The 18,302-nt window shown below is 36.5% G+C and overlaps 1 protein-coding gene across 2 annotated transcripts in view; it reads left to right on the forward strand.

Annotated features, from left to right (window-relative positions):
* The window catches only part of ACSS3 (acyl-CoA synthetase short chain family member 3), a 177,376-nt gene that overhangs the window by 118,310 nt on the left and 40,764 nt on the right, over positions 1–18,302 (forward strand). For both annotated transcript variants that reach the window (XM_025402039.1, XM_025402038.1), the window contains one exon: positions 2,711–2,814. In XM_025402039.1, coding sequence (XP_025257824.1) covers positions 2,711–2,814 — 104 coding nt within the window. The remainder of the gene's footprint in view (positions 1–2,710; positions 2,815–18,302) is intronic.

The following is an 18,302-nucleotide window of genomic DNA, read 5'->3' on the forward strand; positions in this document are numbered from 1 at the left end:
AAAAAAAAAAAAAAAAAAAAAAAAAAAAAAAAAAAAAAAAAAAGAAAGCTTACAATCATGGTTGAAGACTCAGGGAGAGCAGGCATCTCACATAGCAAGAGAGGAAGCAAGAGGGAGGAGACGAGGTGCCTGGCTTTTAAAACCAGCTATCATGTGAACAAGTAGAGTAAATGAGAACTCACTTATTACCATGGGGAGGACACCAAGACTCTCCACTAGGCCCCACCTTCAACACTGGGTGGGGGGGTCACATTTCAACATGAGATTTGGAGGGAACAGATATCCTAACTATATCACCAATTTAGTTCATCCTCATGGCTCCAACTACATTATTGCAAAAAAAGTAATAAGATAATTTTACTCTCTGAATATCTTTATTCAGCAGACTTTTTTTTTCTTTTCTCAGAAAACGAGTGTGGATCTAGTAATAGCACATTGGATGTTTTATCACAATTTAACTAAAACCTCTTCTGACATCCTTATAGATACAAAGGTATCATCTTCTATAGATGAAAATTACCATGAATAATTCTAGGTGATTGCACTTCATTTATTATTTATCATCATTTATCAGTGATTCATTTATACTCAAAAATTAATTATTGTGTATTTTCAATAGCTGTTTATAAACTCTATTTTCTGTAGAATAATTAAACTGTTACTTTTTTTCTCACTACTGCGGTCAAATGCACCTTCAGGGCCAAGATTATCTATAAAAGTTAGGGAAGATGTTAAAGTAAAATTGGTGACATGAGAACTTGACAATTTTGTTTGTTTTGTGGCCCATCTTCTATTGAAGTTCATGCTATCTCTTTGTAATACCATCTCCCCACTCTTCAGACCTCCCTTTAGCCTATTTAATCAACAAGTCACAGACTTTCATTTTACTCTCCACCTCTGTGATCCTTGAGTGATTTTTAATACTATCTTGAAGAGAATCCTTCTATCAAAATACTCTTATTTCCCTCTGTGTCTTCCACTGTTAGACTTCAGCTACCATAAATACTATCATCCTTCAGAACAGACAGGTTTTCAAGATCTCTAAGTTTGAAATTGCCTTCTGCCCATAATGACACCCTGTTTTTCTTACCTTGCTTTCATTTTCATCAAACTTTTTCTTATGTGACTTCCAGTCATTTACCTCACTATTTTTCCTTGTAGTTTTCTTTTATTCTGGTTATTGCTGCCTTGCTTCCTATAATTCCTGCCTATTCTAGAGTTTCCAGACAGCTTTTCCAGCATTGATTTCCCACCCCTTATATCACACCCCAATCTGTGCTATCCCTGGTTAGCCTCCCAGGTCACTGATTGAGTCCATAAAAAAACAACTGGCTGTTCTCAAGTCTTTTCACATTTATGTTGTACACTGAAAATATCCTAGAATAGTAATTCCAGAATTTTGCTCTCCTTAAGTCACTGTTTTTTCTCAATTTCCACACTCTTAGAAACCAACATGCCTCCTCTTTTACTTAGAAGAATAAGTCAAACCGGTGTTTATTTTGCTAACTCCTAACCTCTGCCCTTTATCATTCTGAGCATCTAGAAATGTTTAAATACCTAAAAATTTCATGTACTTTGATTGGTCTTGGAGTTATAAGGATACACGTTCCTAAGGAGCTCATAGTGCAGTGTGGGAAATAGACAAAAACAAAAGAATTCTACAATGAGATACATGTTTATAGCAAAGACAGAAACAGAATGTTATTGGAACATAGGAGTAGAAGTATTTGAATCTCCATGAATCTTTATGAAATGATATGAAAAATTAAGGGAATAGTAAAATATACTACATTATTCAGGATCAGTAGATAGGTTTTTGTTTGTCAACTGTTTGTGTTTTACTTTGATGATAAATGATGATAAATGAATTAACTCTACACAAACACACACACACACACTTTATATATACATATATATAGAAACAGGTCATGAGGACATTTGAAAATGGAAAAAACAACAACAACAACAACAACAACAACAAAACGCCCATGCTCTCAATGAACCACTAATTGGGTCAACGCAATTGTATTTTTCCATTTTATTTTTTCCATTCTGTAGTATGGTGCTTTCTGCCAAAAATGCTTATTCTCCTTCATCTATTAGTACTCTTGTATTCCTTTTGACTGTAAAACCTTTTTGACTTCCAAGGCCACAATGGCACTTACTTCTTCACTAGCTATTTCTCCTATATATGTCCTTGGAATAGGAAAAATATGTACTTGAAATTAAAGTAATTTTTATCAGAGGAACTCACAAGAAGGAACAAATTCATATTTATAAGAATATTTGCTGCCTTAACCGATACTTATGTATGTATTTTTTGTGTATATCCTTACTTGGAATTCAGCAAACAAATTTGAAGCTAAAATTAGCAGGGACAATATCAAGGTGAAATATATTTTATCTTTGATCATTAGATCAACATGATAGATTGATTACAGAGATTAACTCAATTGCTTTTTTAAAAACTGCAAAGTGCTAGCTGTGAATTCTACTTTGGAAGTACCTCACTCCAATTCTGTGATGTGTGTTTGGTTACATTTGGGCCCAAACAAGAAATGACTCTCATCATTATACAGTCTGATGTATTGGTTATATGGCTGTATTCCTCTGACATAATGAGTGTGGTTAAACAATGTTTTTAAAATGTAAATACAATTATATTGATTTATTTTCCAGGAATAATTTGAATTCACTGTCTCATATTCAGGTTCAAAACATTATTTGTGGCTGGAGAACGATGTGATGTGGAGACCCTGGAATGGTCCAAAAATGTCTTCAGAGTACCTGTCTTAGACCATTGGTGGCAAACTGGTGAGCATTTTCCTAGCATCCACATAAATATTAAAGAAATGTTCCAAAATGCTGCAAGGATTGGAGGAAACTTTTGAGCGATGACCAGCAGATCAGACACAAACTCAGGATTCGAGTGGTTCAGGTTTCAGTAAAAATAAGTAATTTTTAAATTATTATTAATAATGTCTTCATAAGTGACATTGATGCCACCATTCTCTTGGTCCGTAGGTAGAAAGCACTAAAGACCTCTTTATCTTCTCTTCTTTGTTTCTTATATCTGGTAAGTTACTAAGTCTCAGATTTTCCTTTGAAGTGTCTGTTGGGTTCATTCCACCTTCAGTATTCCCTTTGCCTTTGAGCTCTGGCAGTTGCATCATCCTCTGTCCTGATTTAAAGGTTCCTAATCACTCATCTCTGTTCTCTCTGCTTTTTGATACACCCTGCACACTGCTCCCAGAGTCCTTTTATGAAGACCTGTTCCTCTCATAGGACTCTCTGGCCACCTTCTTGTGTTCTATAATATCTAATATATTCTGCCACATATTCTGCCTAGCATTAAAGGCAGATAAATTTATTTTTCTTCAAAACAATTGTCATTATATGTGTAATTTATTCATTTAATTTATTTTGTTTATTCTCTATAGTCCTCCCACTAAGTGTTCCCTGGGAAACAAATTTTCATATTAAATGGATCAACTATAAACTTTGGAATAAGCAGACAACCACCACAACAATAACTCTTTCTGCTTCTTCTTTTGAGGGGTGGCTATATATATGAGAGCGGGTACATTGTCTAGAAGCCATTTACCTCCTCACCAGGTATAGAGATTTAAAAAAATTTGACCCACTGAAAGCAGCTATGAGCCGTGGGAGCCTTACAGCCTTCAAATGTACATATTTTAGTTCAGTCCCGCTTAGTTTAATGAACTAGATCAACCTTTCTATATACATGTTTTCAGTATTCTCACCTTCTCTGCATCTGGGGCAGAATATCAAATTTGGGTTAAAAATTAGTAAGAATACTTTGCAAAAAATTAGCTCTGATTGTAAAAATGATTTTCATGTAAACGATTAACTGAATGACTAAACCTCAAATTCAGTGTTTGATAATTCAGAAATGTTTGATTCTGAGAAATTATACATTTTATATTATGTCCTCGACTATTGTTCTTTAAAAATGTGTTTTCTGGCTGGGCATGGTGGCTCACGCCTGTAATTCCTGCACTTTGGGAGGCCAAAACGGGCAGATCACTTGAGGTCAGGAGTTCGAGATCAGCCTGGTCAATATGATGAAGCCCCATCTGTACTTAAAATACAAAAAATTCGCCGGGCGTGATGGAGCATGCCTGTAATCTCAGCTACTCGGGAGGCTGAGAATTGCTTGAACCCGGGAGGCGGAGGGTGCAGTGAGCTGAGATCCTATCATTGCACTCCAGCCTGGGCAACAGAGCAAGACTCTGTCTCAAAAACACAAAAAAGAAAAAAATGTTTTCTATATCCTTTGTAATATGAAATATAAAATGAATAATCAGAGCAGAGGACACTTTCCTTACATAAGATGAAAATCAGAAAGCAACTTTCTATTCCCTCCACTTTTATTTACTAAAGGGAAAATTACGTATTTAAACTCAGATTTGTAACTCCTTAGAAAGTACAAAGTATAAGAATGAATTTCAAGAACAATCAATGCTATGTGTAGAAATACATAAAAAGAAGTGAAGAATTATTGCATCTGCAAGAATGTTTACAGTATTTATGTATTCCCTATTAGCCAGGAAAATTTTAACAGTTATTTTCTTGGTCATGAACTGGAAAATGTTTTGTCACCTTTCAGATAATTTCTCTTATCTGGTCAAAATGGGGGCATTACTTCCCACACAAACGTGACCTGCCACAAACGCTTGCGGAAGAGTTCTGTTTTTCCCTCTTCAAGGTGACTGTGCCAAAACTCACTGAAGAAAACTAGCACATTCACAAATAAAATTATAAAATTATTTTACTTTTTCTTATAGACACCTTTGTACATAATAGCCTGTGTGGATGTATGTAGTTAGTGTATTCAGGCTTACAAAAAAGCTCTCTGAAGCCTGTGACAGAAGCATATGAGGTCCCTGGTGGGTGCTGAGTTCCATGAGAATTTGCAATTTTTCTTTAATGTATTGTTCCAAGGGAATTAATAGCCACGTGTGTCAATGTGCTGTCACTGTAATCAGGTTGGAGTGACGGTTAATTGCCATGGAAAACGTGGATTTTACTAATAAAATGACTGCTTCTTTCCATTTCCATTATCCTCACGCCGTTTGATTTTGCAACTTTTGTTTAGTATTCTGTCCTATTGAACTACACAAATACATGTGGATGGGTAGATAGGTAGCTAGTAGCTGGATTGCTAGATCGTTTTGTGCTTTGTAAAATAATTTCATTACAGGTGATGAAGAGGTCGGCTACTAACAGGAAACTAGTTAGGATCTCTATTCATTTGCATAGAAAAAATCAATTTATCATTTTTAAAGTTGTGTGTTATGATAAGTAGTTATAAAACGATACTGAAGGTCTGGGCGCGATGGTTCAAGTCTGTAGTCCTAGCACTTTGGGAGGCCAAGGTGGGCAGATCACGAGGTCAGGAGTTCAAGACCAGCCTGACCAACATGGTGAAACCCCATCTCTACTAAAATACAAAAAAATTAGCCAGGCATGGTAGTGTGTGCATGCAATCCCAACTACTTGGGAGGCTGAGGCAAGAGAATCGCTTGAACCCGGGAGGTGGAGGTTGCAATGAGCCGAGGTCACGCCACTGCACTCCAGCCTGGGCGACAGAGTAAGACTCTGTCTCAGTAAAATAAAATAAAATAAAATAAAATAAAATAAAATAAAATAAAATAAAATTTCAACCATTCTTTCTTTAGGTGCTATCAAATTGATGTTTGATTCCAGGGGGAAAGGGCAAGTATGTTATGAGTTGTTATGAACTCTTACAAAAAGAAAAGCATCTGGTATTTCAAGAGCATTCATGAGTTTCCTAGTTTTGTATATCAGATAGGTGGTGGTGCATTTCCCCAAGAAGTGTGCTAGTAAACACGTGTTAATGTTTAAGAGAAGGTTAGCTTTAGCCAAAGAATACTTTGCTTTATTTCAAATTTCAAGTTTTCTACAGGGTCCCTTTTTCTTGTTATTGACTTAGAAGTTGATATTTTTTATATACTTGCACACTTTTATGAGACTTTCATATAAATTCATATTTATATGAAGAATTCATGAATTTGCTCTCTGATTACATTGATATCTGTGTACAAATGAGCTGCTTAAAAACTGTGATGTGTAATTTGAAATTAGTAAGGGATATGTTAAGTAACTAAAATGTATGAATAAAAATTAAGTAGGTTCTATGACTTGAGTTGTAAGAAGGGACTCTGCAGTCAGTTCATTTATATGACCATATTTTGTTAATCAGGGTTCTCCAGAGAGACAGAATTTGTAGATACAGATACAGATATATGAGAGGACACTTGTTAGAGAGGTTGGCTGACATGATTACGGAGGCTGAGAAATCCTGTAACAGGCCATCTGCAAGCTGGAGACCCTGGAATTCTGGTAGCATTGCTCAGTCCAAGTCCAAAGGCCTCAGAATGAGGGAAGCCAATGAATGATGTCACTCTTAGTTCAAGACCAAAGGCTTGAGAACTCAGGGACCACTTGTATAAGTTCTGGACTCCAAAGATAGGGGACCCTGGAGTTGTTGTCCAGGGATAGGAGAAGAACGTATTCCAACTTCAGCAGATGGGTGCACACATTCACCTTTCCTCTGTTCTTGTTCTTTCTGGTCTTGCCTTTTTGGATGCCCACTCGCACTGAGGAAAGATCTTCTCATCTTCTCCACTCAGACTCACATATTAGTCTCTTCTGGAAACATCTTCACAGACACAAGCAAAAATAATGCTTTACCAGGTTGCTAGATATTTCTTAATTCAGTCAAGTTGACACCTAAAATTAACCATCACGCATTATTATTGTTACTGTAGTGCAACTTGTATTAGTACCAACAGATTTTAGTCATTAACATCCTCTTTATTTCATTAAAAAGACATTCTTTGATATCTGATTCAAATAATATCTAATATTCTAAATTGAGAACTAATCTGTAGAAAATACGAAAACAGATTAGCACCCTCCACCCCTCATAGGAGCATTTTAATAAAGAATTGTTCCTGTTCAGCACCACTGAAGCATGAATCTCTTGCTTTGGAGTATAATAATGTAAATATTTAATGTTCTCATGAAGGAAATTGGTCTTGTCAAGTTTAGAGAGGAGAGTTGTCTCTATTTGTTTCTAAATCTGTATAAAAGCCACATTGTCATTCACCCAGATGTATTATCTTCACAGTAACTCATCCATAAGAAAATTTAAAACATCTAGATTATTGACTGAATTTTTCATTTTCTTTTTTTACCCAGAGATAGAGAAACAGAGGTGTTACAATCATAATTTAAAAAGGGAAAACAAAAAGATAATGGTTTCATTAAAATATGGTAATTCACGTGCCAAAACAAAAAGAACAGCCAGAACTTCCTTATCCTCAGCTGTACGATCCCCACATAAAACACTATATTGTTATAGAGGTCAGACAGGAAGCACAATTTTGGAAGCAAAGAACTGTCAGTACAGTGCGTGGTGGCATTTACAGGATTATTTTTCTTGTGGTTTAAGATCACTATAAAGGAATTATTGTTTTTATGAGTAAATGAGCTAGTACAAAAAAAATTATTTGTTAAAGTTCAGAGACTTACTATTAAATCCTAAACACAGTAGATCTATTTTTTTCTGTCCTTCCTTCCTTCCTTCGTTCCTTCCTTCCTTCCTTCCTTCCTTCCTTCCTTCCTTCCTTCCTTCCTTCCTTCCTTCCTTCCTTCCTTCCTTCCTTTCTTCCTCCTCCTTTTCCTTCCTTCCCTCCCTGTGTCCTCCTCGCTCTCTTCCTCCCTTCTTTCCTCCTTACCTCTCTTCCACATTTCTTCCTTCCCTACCTCTCTTCCACACTTCTTCCTTCTTTTATTTTATTCCTCCCTTCTTTTATTTCCTCCTTCCTTCCTTCCTTCCTATTTGCTATAAGATATGATATTGGTTTTTGAAATGATTGTAACAAAACATCCTGGAGTCCCAATGTTTAACGTTATTTAATCCTAGATAAAAACACTTCGTTTTTTCTCTTGCTATCGCTCAATTAATTCATGACAGCTACAAAGATAGAATACTCAACTTCCACAATGGCTTTTATAAGGGACAACTTAGTGAAGGGTTTAGTTCAACAAAATTCAGATTATTTTTACCTGTTGACAGGACACGATCTGTGTACTTACCATTAGAAGCTCTAGAGCTTATATTGAAAGTGTTTCAAGTGTCCTCATGTCCAGGTACTGATGACATAGTCGAAATGAAGTAATGACCATCAACTTGAGCAGCACTAGGTGATTTTGTTGTTTGTTTATTTTCATCACTTTAATGACGGAATAAAATTCTTAGATAATTCACAGAATTTTTTAAACTCTAAGGAAAAATTTCAATGAGAAACCAGTAGTCATCTAATGAACTGAGACATTGGTTATGATTGAAATGGTTGATCTTACTTTATCTGCCTTGAGCCATATTTGTGGAGTTCTTTTATCTTGGTGTAATCGGAGTATTTCACTCCGTATTTGATTGAACTGCTTCAGTTTTAATTGCAACTGCAATTCTGAATTAACTATAGTCTATATATAGCCTAACTCTCCCTCCTTTGGGGAATAATCTGATAATTCTGGAATTTGTTAAACTGAACTCAAAGGCTCCAATAAACTTCAGTTATGCCATCTCCTAAATCTAAACTATTGATTCTAAGGGTACACATACCCTAATGCTGTGTTACTAAAATGTGTCAGGGCTACTTGACATGATTTCTTATTTTTGCACAGCTTGGCAAGTTAGAATTCCTGACAGCAGACAACTGAGGCAAGACGTTTAACTACAAAAGTTAATGAGGCTGATCAAATTTAATCCTTATTCTTAGGGATCTCTGGAGAAGATTCACTAACTCAGAAATTTTTTAAGACAGTAATACGTTTTGTTTACAAAAATCAAAACCACAAAGTAGCATAATTACTAAGAGTTGGATAACAGAGATCTCTGTGGGAAATGTTACAGGCACAACTACAGCCCTGTCTCATTCCTCCTAAGTAAACAAATTGTAAAACACTTAACTAGGATTTGAGGATTTGACAGGTAAGGTATTAAAGTCTAAGTCACTTTTTTTCCTTGATCATCCTCTTCCATTGTTACTCTTGAATTCTCAGACATTTTTCTTTCATGTGTCCATGTTGATATGCTGAATTGCAGATGGATTTTAATCTGTCAGCCTGCAGTTCTCTATATTTAGGCTATAATAGGAAATTTTATATCCCTGGAATCAGCATTGAGAACATTATGCCTCTTGTTATTTCTTTCGCTTTTTAAAACATTTTACAACTATGTGTTATATGTGTGACTTTATTCGAGTTTACTTAGCTTGTGTCCTGTGCAAAATCTTGTATATTTACTGCAAAATAGATTCCTAGGCATACCTAAGCGTAAGAGGCCCCATATGGCTAATGTGACAATGAAGAAAGCATATTCTTGGTGACTTGAGGACTCCATCTTGAATTATTTAAAAACCTGTTTTCTGTGGTTTGGGTACCAATAGCCATTAGCAAATATTCCTCTGGCTGCAGATGGGGGAGCAAAATATTTCCATGTGCTATCAAATGCTGCCTTCTGGATTTTGCTTTTTAACTACTTATTATTCTCTGCTTCTGTATTTTACTCAGTAATTTTTGAGTCTATCAAAATTGCACTATGGTGGGAGGGTTTCTTTAAAGTACATGTCTGTGTTTCAAAGATAATGGATTGAATTAGTGTGAAATGCAAACTGTAGAACTCAAAGAGCTGGGTTGTACTGAACTGGCAAAACACGGTCCCATGAACTGGGTTGCCCAGGAGATACCTTAGGCTACTTTCGAATAGTAGAATGCAAATAATCTTTCAATAATATGAATGACTTAACTACTGTCTGATACATCTTTGTTTTTCACAATTCAATGGTCAGAAATACATTTTTTCATTCCATTCATAGAAAAGGTATTTTTTGGTAAATTTAGCATGAGAAGTTGTGATGGGGGAAAAAGCAGTTATATAGACACAGTGTCATCTCAGCAACGTGTAGCTAGAGATGGCGTGACAGCATCCATCTGGTGAGAGAGAAAAGAAGCCCTATGTCATTATCGTTGCCTGGCAACAGCATTTTTTCTCATTTAGAGTAGTCTTCATTAGTTTAAAGTAGGTGATTTTCACTGATAATTTGAAAAGCTGGAGCTTAGAAGTAAGCTGCATGAATTTGGTTTGTGGAAAGAATAACCTTTTGTCAAACCTAAGGCATGCTTAATAAGGCTTTCTCTTTCTGAAAGTGAATAACTGTTTACAAACTGCTAATCCACCTGAGAATGAATTCCCAAAGCAAACACCCTCATTGAATTAGACATTTTCATCTTCATAGCATTATAATGTAAAAAGAACATAATTTTTAAAAAATATGATAACACAAATTACTTGAGAGATGTAGAATTGTGTTTTAGAATCACTATTTGTGCTCATTATTATATCAGTGATAATGCTTTGGCAAGAGACTAAACGCTGGGAAATCGATTAATAATATAAAGTTGTTTTGGCTTTTGAAATACCTGTTCCAGTTCTCCTCCTACCCTTGGCAAGGATCACGTATAAACCATGTTGGAAAGGTGAAAATATGTCATGTTTTTATAGATCTTCACAGGAACAAGAGTTATCTATACCTTCCTTTGACAAACTTTACTGTCTGAAAATTTGATTCTCCCTGCTACATGTAAACCCCTGCACTGGGCCTACTTCCCCCACAAAACAATTCCCAATCCCTCTTTTGCTGTGAATTTTAATTTGGAAAACAGCAGGTGGCTATTCTCCTTGGAGTAACAATGTGGGTAGCAAAAAGTGATGCAGAATCCAGTAGGACTGCCTTTAAATCCCAATTCAGCCACTTACTCTATAGCCACAGGCAAATCCTTGATCTTCAGTTTCCTCAGGACTAATTGAAAGCTTTAAGTAAAGTGAAATATGTACTTACAACCTAGAAGAATTCCTGGTATATAGTCAGCACTAAAAAAATACTGTTTTTATTTTGCTTTCTATAAATAGCCCTTCATGAATGTAAAGGCCATCTTTAGAATCTTGGCCTGTAAATAATTCAGCTTCAAAAAAACAGACTGTAAAAGTGGAATTTATGTTTGAGAAAATGTAACTGTAGAGATTTTACTTTCCTTGAGTCAACTAACTAGTTGGCATTAGGACCAGAACTCTCATTGTTCTGTGCTGTCCTGGGTCCTCTCCCCATAGCTTTTATCTCATGCCTTCATTAACTCAGCGTTTCTTATCTAAACACAAGGTTATTTATGGGCTTCTGCATTGAGTCCTCCACAGTTAGAGGCAATGTGCTGGTAAGGGAGTAAGATAAGACTAGTGTCTCATAGCTCGAATTAATGGTCTTCTTCCTGTACAAAAAGTTATGTTGCTTTGAATTAAGTATTTTAAACTAAAATCGTGCTATCTCCTGAACACAAAGATTAAATTGATTTTCTTTCACTAGTGTACATCTCACTGTTTCTGCTTTCTTTCTGCTACCTATTCAAGTTATTTATAGTTCACTGTGAAGATTCAGAGGTGGGGAGAGTGGTTTCTTTACAAATTGCCTCTATGCCCGTCCTGATGCTGTAATTAATATGATTCAGCAGTACTAGGTCGCTGCATTGATTTATTCCTAAGTCTTCTGCTTGCAGCACGGGCTACCGACTTCTAAATCCATATTGTTTTAATGTAGTTTCTGGAAGCATTGTAAAGGCAGAATGGCCGATTGCCAGATCCAGCGGGAGCTCTCATTTACAGAGCTGGACTTGTGAACTTGCCACCACATCTTCCTCTTAACCCTCGTCCACATCTAGTTTTCTTTAACTTTTGAGCCATAACCCTGGGGGTTAACTCGGCCTTTTCTCTCTTGTTTTTGCCCCATATCCAGACAATCACCAAGATATTTTGATCTTGAATATAATTAAAATTTGGTCATATCTTCCACTGCCAGTCACCTGCACCAGACCGTCCACATCTATCTGATTTATTGCTTTGGGTTGGGATCATCAGTTTAGTGCTCCAGTTAGCAACTGAAGAGATTTTTCTATAATGCAGTTCTGAGTGAATCACCTCTGTGAAACTCTCCATGTCTCCCATTGTTCCTGGAACAATATTCAAATTTCTTAACACAGCGTGAAAGGCATTTCATGATCTGCCTCTGTTCACTTCTTCCACTTGGTATCTCATCATCTCCCTAAGTACCCCTGCCTCCTGCAATCTTTGCTCTGCTGAATAACTCATAGTCCTTTGACGGTCTAACTTCTGAACCTTTATACATGCTGCAATTTCTATTTGGTATGTATTTATGCCCTCAGCACTTTCTTCTTCCAAAAAGAAATACCTTTTAGTGAATAGAATATATTCAATAAATACTTACTGAATGACTGTCCTTTGAATATCATTCTTGGAATAAGAAAATCTTGTAAAGGAATTATAATAGTAATATATAGTTTTTATCTTCCTGGAGTCCTCTTTTTTTCTTTTCTCTCTGGTTCATTTTGGGATTGTATTCTGTGATTTGGTACTTATTTTTTAGGCCCTTGATCTTTATCATGGGAGCCTAAAATCATGTTAGAAGTATGCATTTACTAGTCAGCAAACATTTCCCAAGCACAGAATGTCAGGGACTGGACTGTTTGGTCCTGCCGATACAAATGACTCTCAGGCACACAGACTGATTTCAACTGCAGGCTAGGAGAATGTTTTTTGTTAACTACATGCACTTTTTTTTTGAGACTTGCACTAAATCTTTTTTAAAAGGTTATATAACATTTTTATTGGGAAATGTTCCAAGTATTTATTGCTATGTAAAAAAAAAAAAAAAAAAAAAAAAAAAAAACCAAAAAAACAACACTCCAGAACCTGGCAGCTTAAAACAACAACCATATCTCATGATTTTGTGGATCATAGGCAGAAATCAGCCAGGGATTCTGGTGCTCCAAGTACTATGACTAAAACAACTCGGACAGTATTCAGTGATGAATTTGTTACCTGAAAGAGCTCCCGATCCAGACTCCAAGAGGGGGTTCTTGGGCCTCACACAAGATTGAATTCAGGGCAAGTCCATAGAGTAAAGTGAAAGCAAGTTTATTAGGAAAGTAAAGGAATAAAAGAGAGCTACTCCATAGGAAGAGCAGCCCAAACGGCTACTGGTTGACTATTTTTATAGTTATTTTTAATTATGTGCTAGACAAGGGGTGGATGTTTCATGAGTTTTCTGGGAAAGGGGTGAGCACTTCCCAGAAGTGAGGATTCCTCCCCTTTTTAGACCATATAGGGTAACTTCCTGACATTGCCATGGCATTTGTAAACTCATGGCACTGGTGAGAGTGTCTTTTAGCAGGCGAATGCATTATAATTAGCACATAATGAGCAGTGAGGATGACCAGAGGTCACTTTCATAAAACATTTTTGTTTTGGTGGGTTTTGGCCAGCTGGTTTACCTCATGCTGTTTTATCAGCAAGGTCTTTGTCACCTGTATCTTATGCCAACTTCCTATCTCATCCTGTGACTAAGAATGCCTAACCACTTTGGAATGCAGCCCAGTAGATCTCAGTATTATTTTACCCAGCTCCTATTCAAGATGGAGTTGCTCTGGTTCGAATGCCTCTGACATATTTTCCCCCTACCTTTTATAAGGGAACCCTAATCCTAAGGGTTGTAGAGGGATAAAAATCCATCTTCTGTAACTTCTTCAGGTTGAATAGGGGCAATGATATTCCTGCCTGTTGGGTCTTTTGTATTCAGGTTAGAGAGGAACTTGGTCAGAAAGCATGAGTATGTTGAGGATGACTCATAACACTTGGATTCCATCAAAAGGTGATATCTGAAAGATTAAAAAGTGTTCAGTTTAAGAGAACATCGAGTAAGCTTATCCTGCATTCCTACACATAGAGTACAACAGCAATATATTCCACAAGAGTAAAGCAAAATAAGTAAAAACTATCCCAGGTAAACTGAATAAGAAGGCTTTCTATGAACGTGGCAACTGTTGGAACCAAACTGATATGGGGTTGGTAGCTGATTCCAATATATACCCAGAATTAGAATACTAATCTGGAATTTTACATTACTCATCCCTCTTGTTTCTTCTGAGCTGCAGTCAGAGATAACTGATTCGTTCACAGGAATAATCAAGGTCAGTCTAAATTACAGGAAAAAACTCAAAAACAATTGATGAGACTGGAATCTAATAGCAGGTATACCATAGTTCTTGAAAAATAATCTTCTTTCTCCGGTCTCCCATTTTCACTAAAGATAAATCATGGTAAGACTGATTTGCCTATAAAAATAAGCTTTAGTCTTATACTTGGCCTAATTATTTGTATAAAGTGCAGCAAGAATAATTATTTGTCACATAGGCTTTTTAAATTTGGCTTTGATGGAATTTTAATTGATTTTTAATTTAATTAATTAATTTGCCATTGTTGTTGTTGTTTTGAGACAGTGTCTCACTTTGTTGCCCAGGCTGGAGTGCAGTGGTGCTATCAGGCTCTTGACCTCCCAGACTCAAGTGATCCTCCCACCTCAGCTTTCCCAATAGCTGGGACTGCTGGGTGTGTACCACCACACTTGGCTAATTTTTGTATTTTGGGGAGGTTGAGATGGGGTTTCACCACATTGCCCAGGCTGGTATCAAACTTGTGAGCTCAAGCAATGCACTTGCCTTGGCCTCTCAAAATGCTGGGAATGCAGTCATGAGCCTCTTTTTTTAAAAAATTTTTAATTTCAATTTTTGTGGATACATATATTTTATAGTTGCATGAAATATACAGACATGCAGTACGTAATAATCACATCTTGTTAAAAGGGGTAGATTAAGGATTTTTTATAAGAACTGCCAAATTCTTTTTTAGAAATATATCAGTTTTATACATGCTCACACTTACATAACAAAAGGGATTATCTTTGGTTTATGTGGACCATCTACCCACACAGTCTGTCTGTCATCTGCCACCCAACTGGGCCCTAGTCTTTCTGTCAATCTTGTGAATTCTCGTGTGGATTGGTCCCTGATGTTTAGAAAGCCACAGAAATCTATTAACCAATTTTTCTAATACAGCTTCTGTCTGTCTCTGCATTTCCTACTACACATCTCTCTTGCAGCCCAAATAAAATAAACATGGACATACAAACTTAATGGTGTAGTAAGTATTTAAATAAATTATATTTACATTGTCATAATTCATTAACTTTTTGTTCAAAAGCCCTCATTAGCTTACAACGTCACTCAGACTAAGGTCTTAGGATGACTTTGAAGTATTTATGCATGATCTGCCTCCTCACTCTTTCTCTGACCTTATTTCATATTAATACTTTCTGTTAATTCTGTGATTCTATTTCAGTCACATTGGCTGCCTCACTGTTCTCAAACACTCTAGGTATAAACCGACCTCAGGACCTCTGAGCTTGAGGTTCCCTTCTCTTATTTTCTTTTTCCCTAAATATTTATGTGTCACATGTCCTCTCTTATTTCAGATGTTTACTTAAATGTCACCTTCTCAGGGAGGTCTTTTCTGTTCAGTACAAAATCGCAAACCCTCTCCATGACATTTCATACTCGGTTTATGTTTCCTTTTTCCGTTAGTATTTATCACTCTTTTACACACAACGTATTTTACTTTTGTATAATATGTTGTTCATTATCTCCCCAGTTAGAAATTGGGAGGTCTCCATGTGGCTAGAAATTCTGGCTGCTTTTGTTTATTGTTGTATCTCCAGTTCTAACAACAGCACCTAGCACATAATAGCTGCTCAAAAACTATTTGCTAATAAGTGATTTTTACCACCACTACTGTTATTTGCAAGTATGGGAGACTGGGCTCCCTTCCTGCCACAGGGGTTTTTCTTCCTCTACTGAGACACAGTCTAGGTGATTTTATTCCCTTCTCAACCTCTGTCTGTTACTTGAGAAATTCAGAAGTGGTACTTGTCTATTCCATTCTTCTCCTTCTTTGAAAGAACTATGAAACTAGAACCAGTTATTTAAATTTTCTTGGCTAAGCCTCAGAATTTTTCATCAGTAAAAAGAATATTCCCTTTTCTCCTTATAGTCTTGTAGTAGTGGGACTAAATGCAATTATATAGATTAAAATCACTTGACTCTTAGTATATAGCATAATTCATATTGGAAAAAATATGTATCTAGTTGTCTTCCCTGTTTTTACTTCAGAGTTAGAAATTTTAAAGACAATTCATTTAGGTAAAAACTTATTATATAATAAAGTAGAGTGAATCAGTAAAGATATGCAGTAAAGATACCGTGAAGTTTGTCCTTTCTTAAAAACAAGGACATTTCTCTATTAGCTTCTAATGCAGGGTGAGTATAAACGTGCTAAGGTGATATTCTTCACACCCGTCAATTCCCTGTTCGTCTTGTTCCTAGCTGTCTCTTATCTAAAGAAACTATGCTGGTGATTTGCTGAACATTTTGTGTTTCTAAGGTTAGGTCTTTTTGTAAAGATTTCTCTAAATGAAGTATCCAATGCTCTTCTACAAAGAGAATGCTTTGGTTTGTTTACTGTGGCTATTTCCCAATTACAACATGACATCTAGATTTCTTGTCTCCCTTTTAAATAACTGCTAGCCACTTAATTATAGCCTGGGTAATGTGAAGCAGATATTTTTAGAACATCCTTGAAATGGGGCTTTGGGAGTCTGTAGGATTTCAGTTAAGGATTGCAGCATGCTTAGAGGCTGTCACTAACCAGAAGCCTATTCTGCACATGGACCAGTTTGAGAACAAGAGTGTTTATCTTGTCTGTGTGCATAAGTGTGTGAGAAAACATGTATATGTTTATATTGAAGATGGGTCAGTCCTTGGGTCCCAGGACATTCAGAGTTACAAAGAAGGAGAACCAAAGTATCTATAACAAAAATTATGGTCTTTTTCAGCTCACTTTTGTCCTACCTATGATTCCCTAATATGCTTAGAGTCCTAGGAACTACCATTTTGTCCGATTGTATTTTCTACATGTCACTAGCAGTAGTTCTCTCTTTCTTTCTTTCTTTCTTTCTTTCTTTCTTTCTTTCTTTCTTTCTTTTTCTTTCTCTCTCTTCCTTTCTTTTTTCTTTTCTTTTCTTTATTTTTCTTGATGGAGTCTCGCTCTGTTGCTCAGGCTGGAGTGCAGTGGCGCAATCTCAGCTCACTGCAACCTCTGCCCCTTGAGTTCAAGCAATTCTCCTGCCTCAGCCTCCCGAGTAGCTGGGATTACAGGCGTGTACCACCACGCCTAGCTAATTTCTGTCTTTGTAGTAGAGATGGTGCTTCACCATGTTGGCCAGGTTGGTCCCGAACTCCTGACTTCTGGTGATCCACCAGCCTCAGCCTTCCAAAGTGCCGGAATTACAGGCATGAGCCAGCACGCCCAGCTAGCAATAGTTCTTCTTCTAATCCTATGAATGAATCAATCAAAATAAAGCCAACAAGACACTTGAATTATTAATGTGCAAAGTATAAACATATATTATCTACTTTAGGTAACCTAAATAAATAATCATTTTCAGCACCCTTAAGATTAAGACTCAAATTAATCATATAGAAAAATAAGCTTTTCATAGTTGTGATTATAGTCATAATGTGTAAAAAAGATGAAGGATAAGGATTATAAATAAATAATTACTATAGAAAGATGCTTGGGAATCTCAGGAGGTTCATATATAAGCTTACTTAGGCAGTGAATATGGACAAAGCTTCATTAATCCTTCCTTGCAGTCTTGCAGCTTTATTTAAGACTACGTTATACTCTCACCTTCTTTTCCTACATCCCCCTTCTCCCAGTGCGATAGGAAGAGCAGAGTGATAACGTCTTTCGTGAGAATCCACACTGAGATGGGGTGAACAATGGGGCAGTTAGAGTTTTCTTGAGATGTGTTTTTGTTTGTTTTTCTTTTAGACAGCAGGTACAAGAGTCATTGGTAGGTACACTTTAAATTCTAGAGCCATCTGTTGACAAGCTATGAAAGCTCTATGGTGTTAAGAACTGCAGAGAGTTTGAACACCAGGTAACTGGAGTGTCCCTATTGACAAACTAAACTTAGTAAGAAATACTTCTAAATAGATATGCTCTAGAAGCTTCCTTGCACCAGGTAGTAGAGGTAACAAAAGCTTCTTGAAGGTGGTACCTCCTTTCCTAATGTGTCTGAGTAGCTTCTCTTCCTATTATCATCTTATTCGTTCTGTGTACCTTCTTTTAAGCACCTCACTCTACAAGACTGCTTCCTGTCATCACCCTGCTCTTGTCTCTCATATCCATTTCGAAGGATAGCTGAGGTGAGCACCTGGACATT

This window comes from Theropithecus gelada, chromosome 11, assembly GCF_003255815.1.
Source record: "Theropithecus gelada isolate Dixy chromosome 11, Tgel_1.0, whole genome shotgun sequence".
Classification (NCBI taxonomy): domain Eukaryota; kingdom Metazoa; phylum Chordata; class Mammalia; order Primates; family Cercopithecidae; genus Theropithecus; species Theropithecus gelada.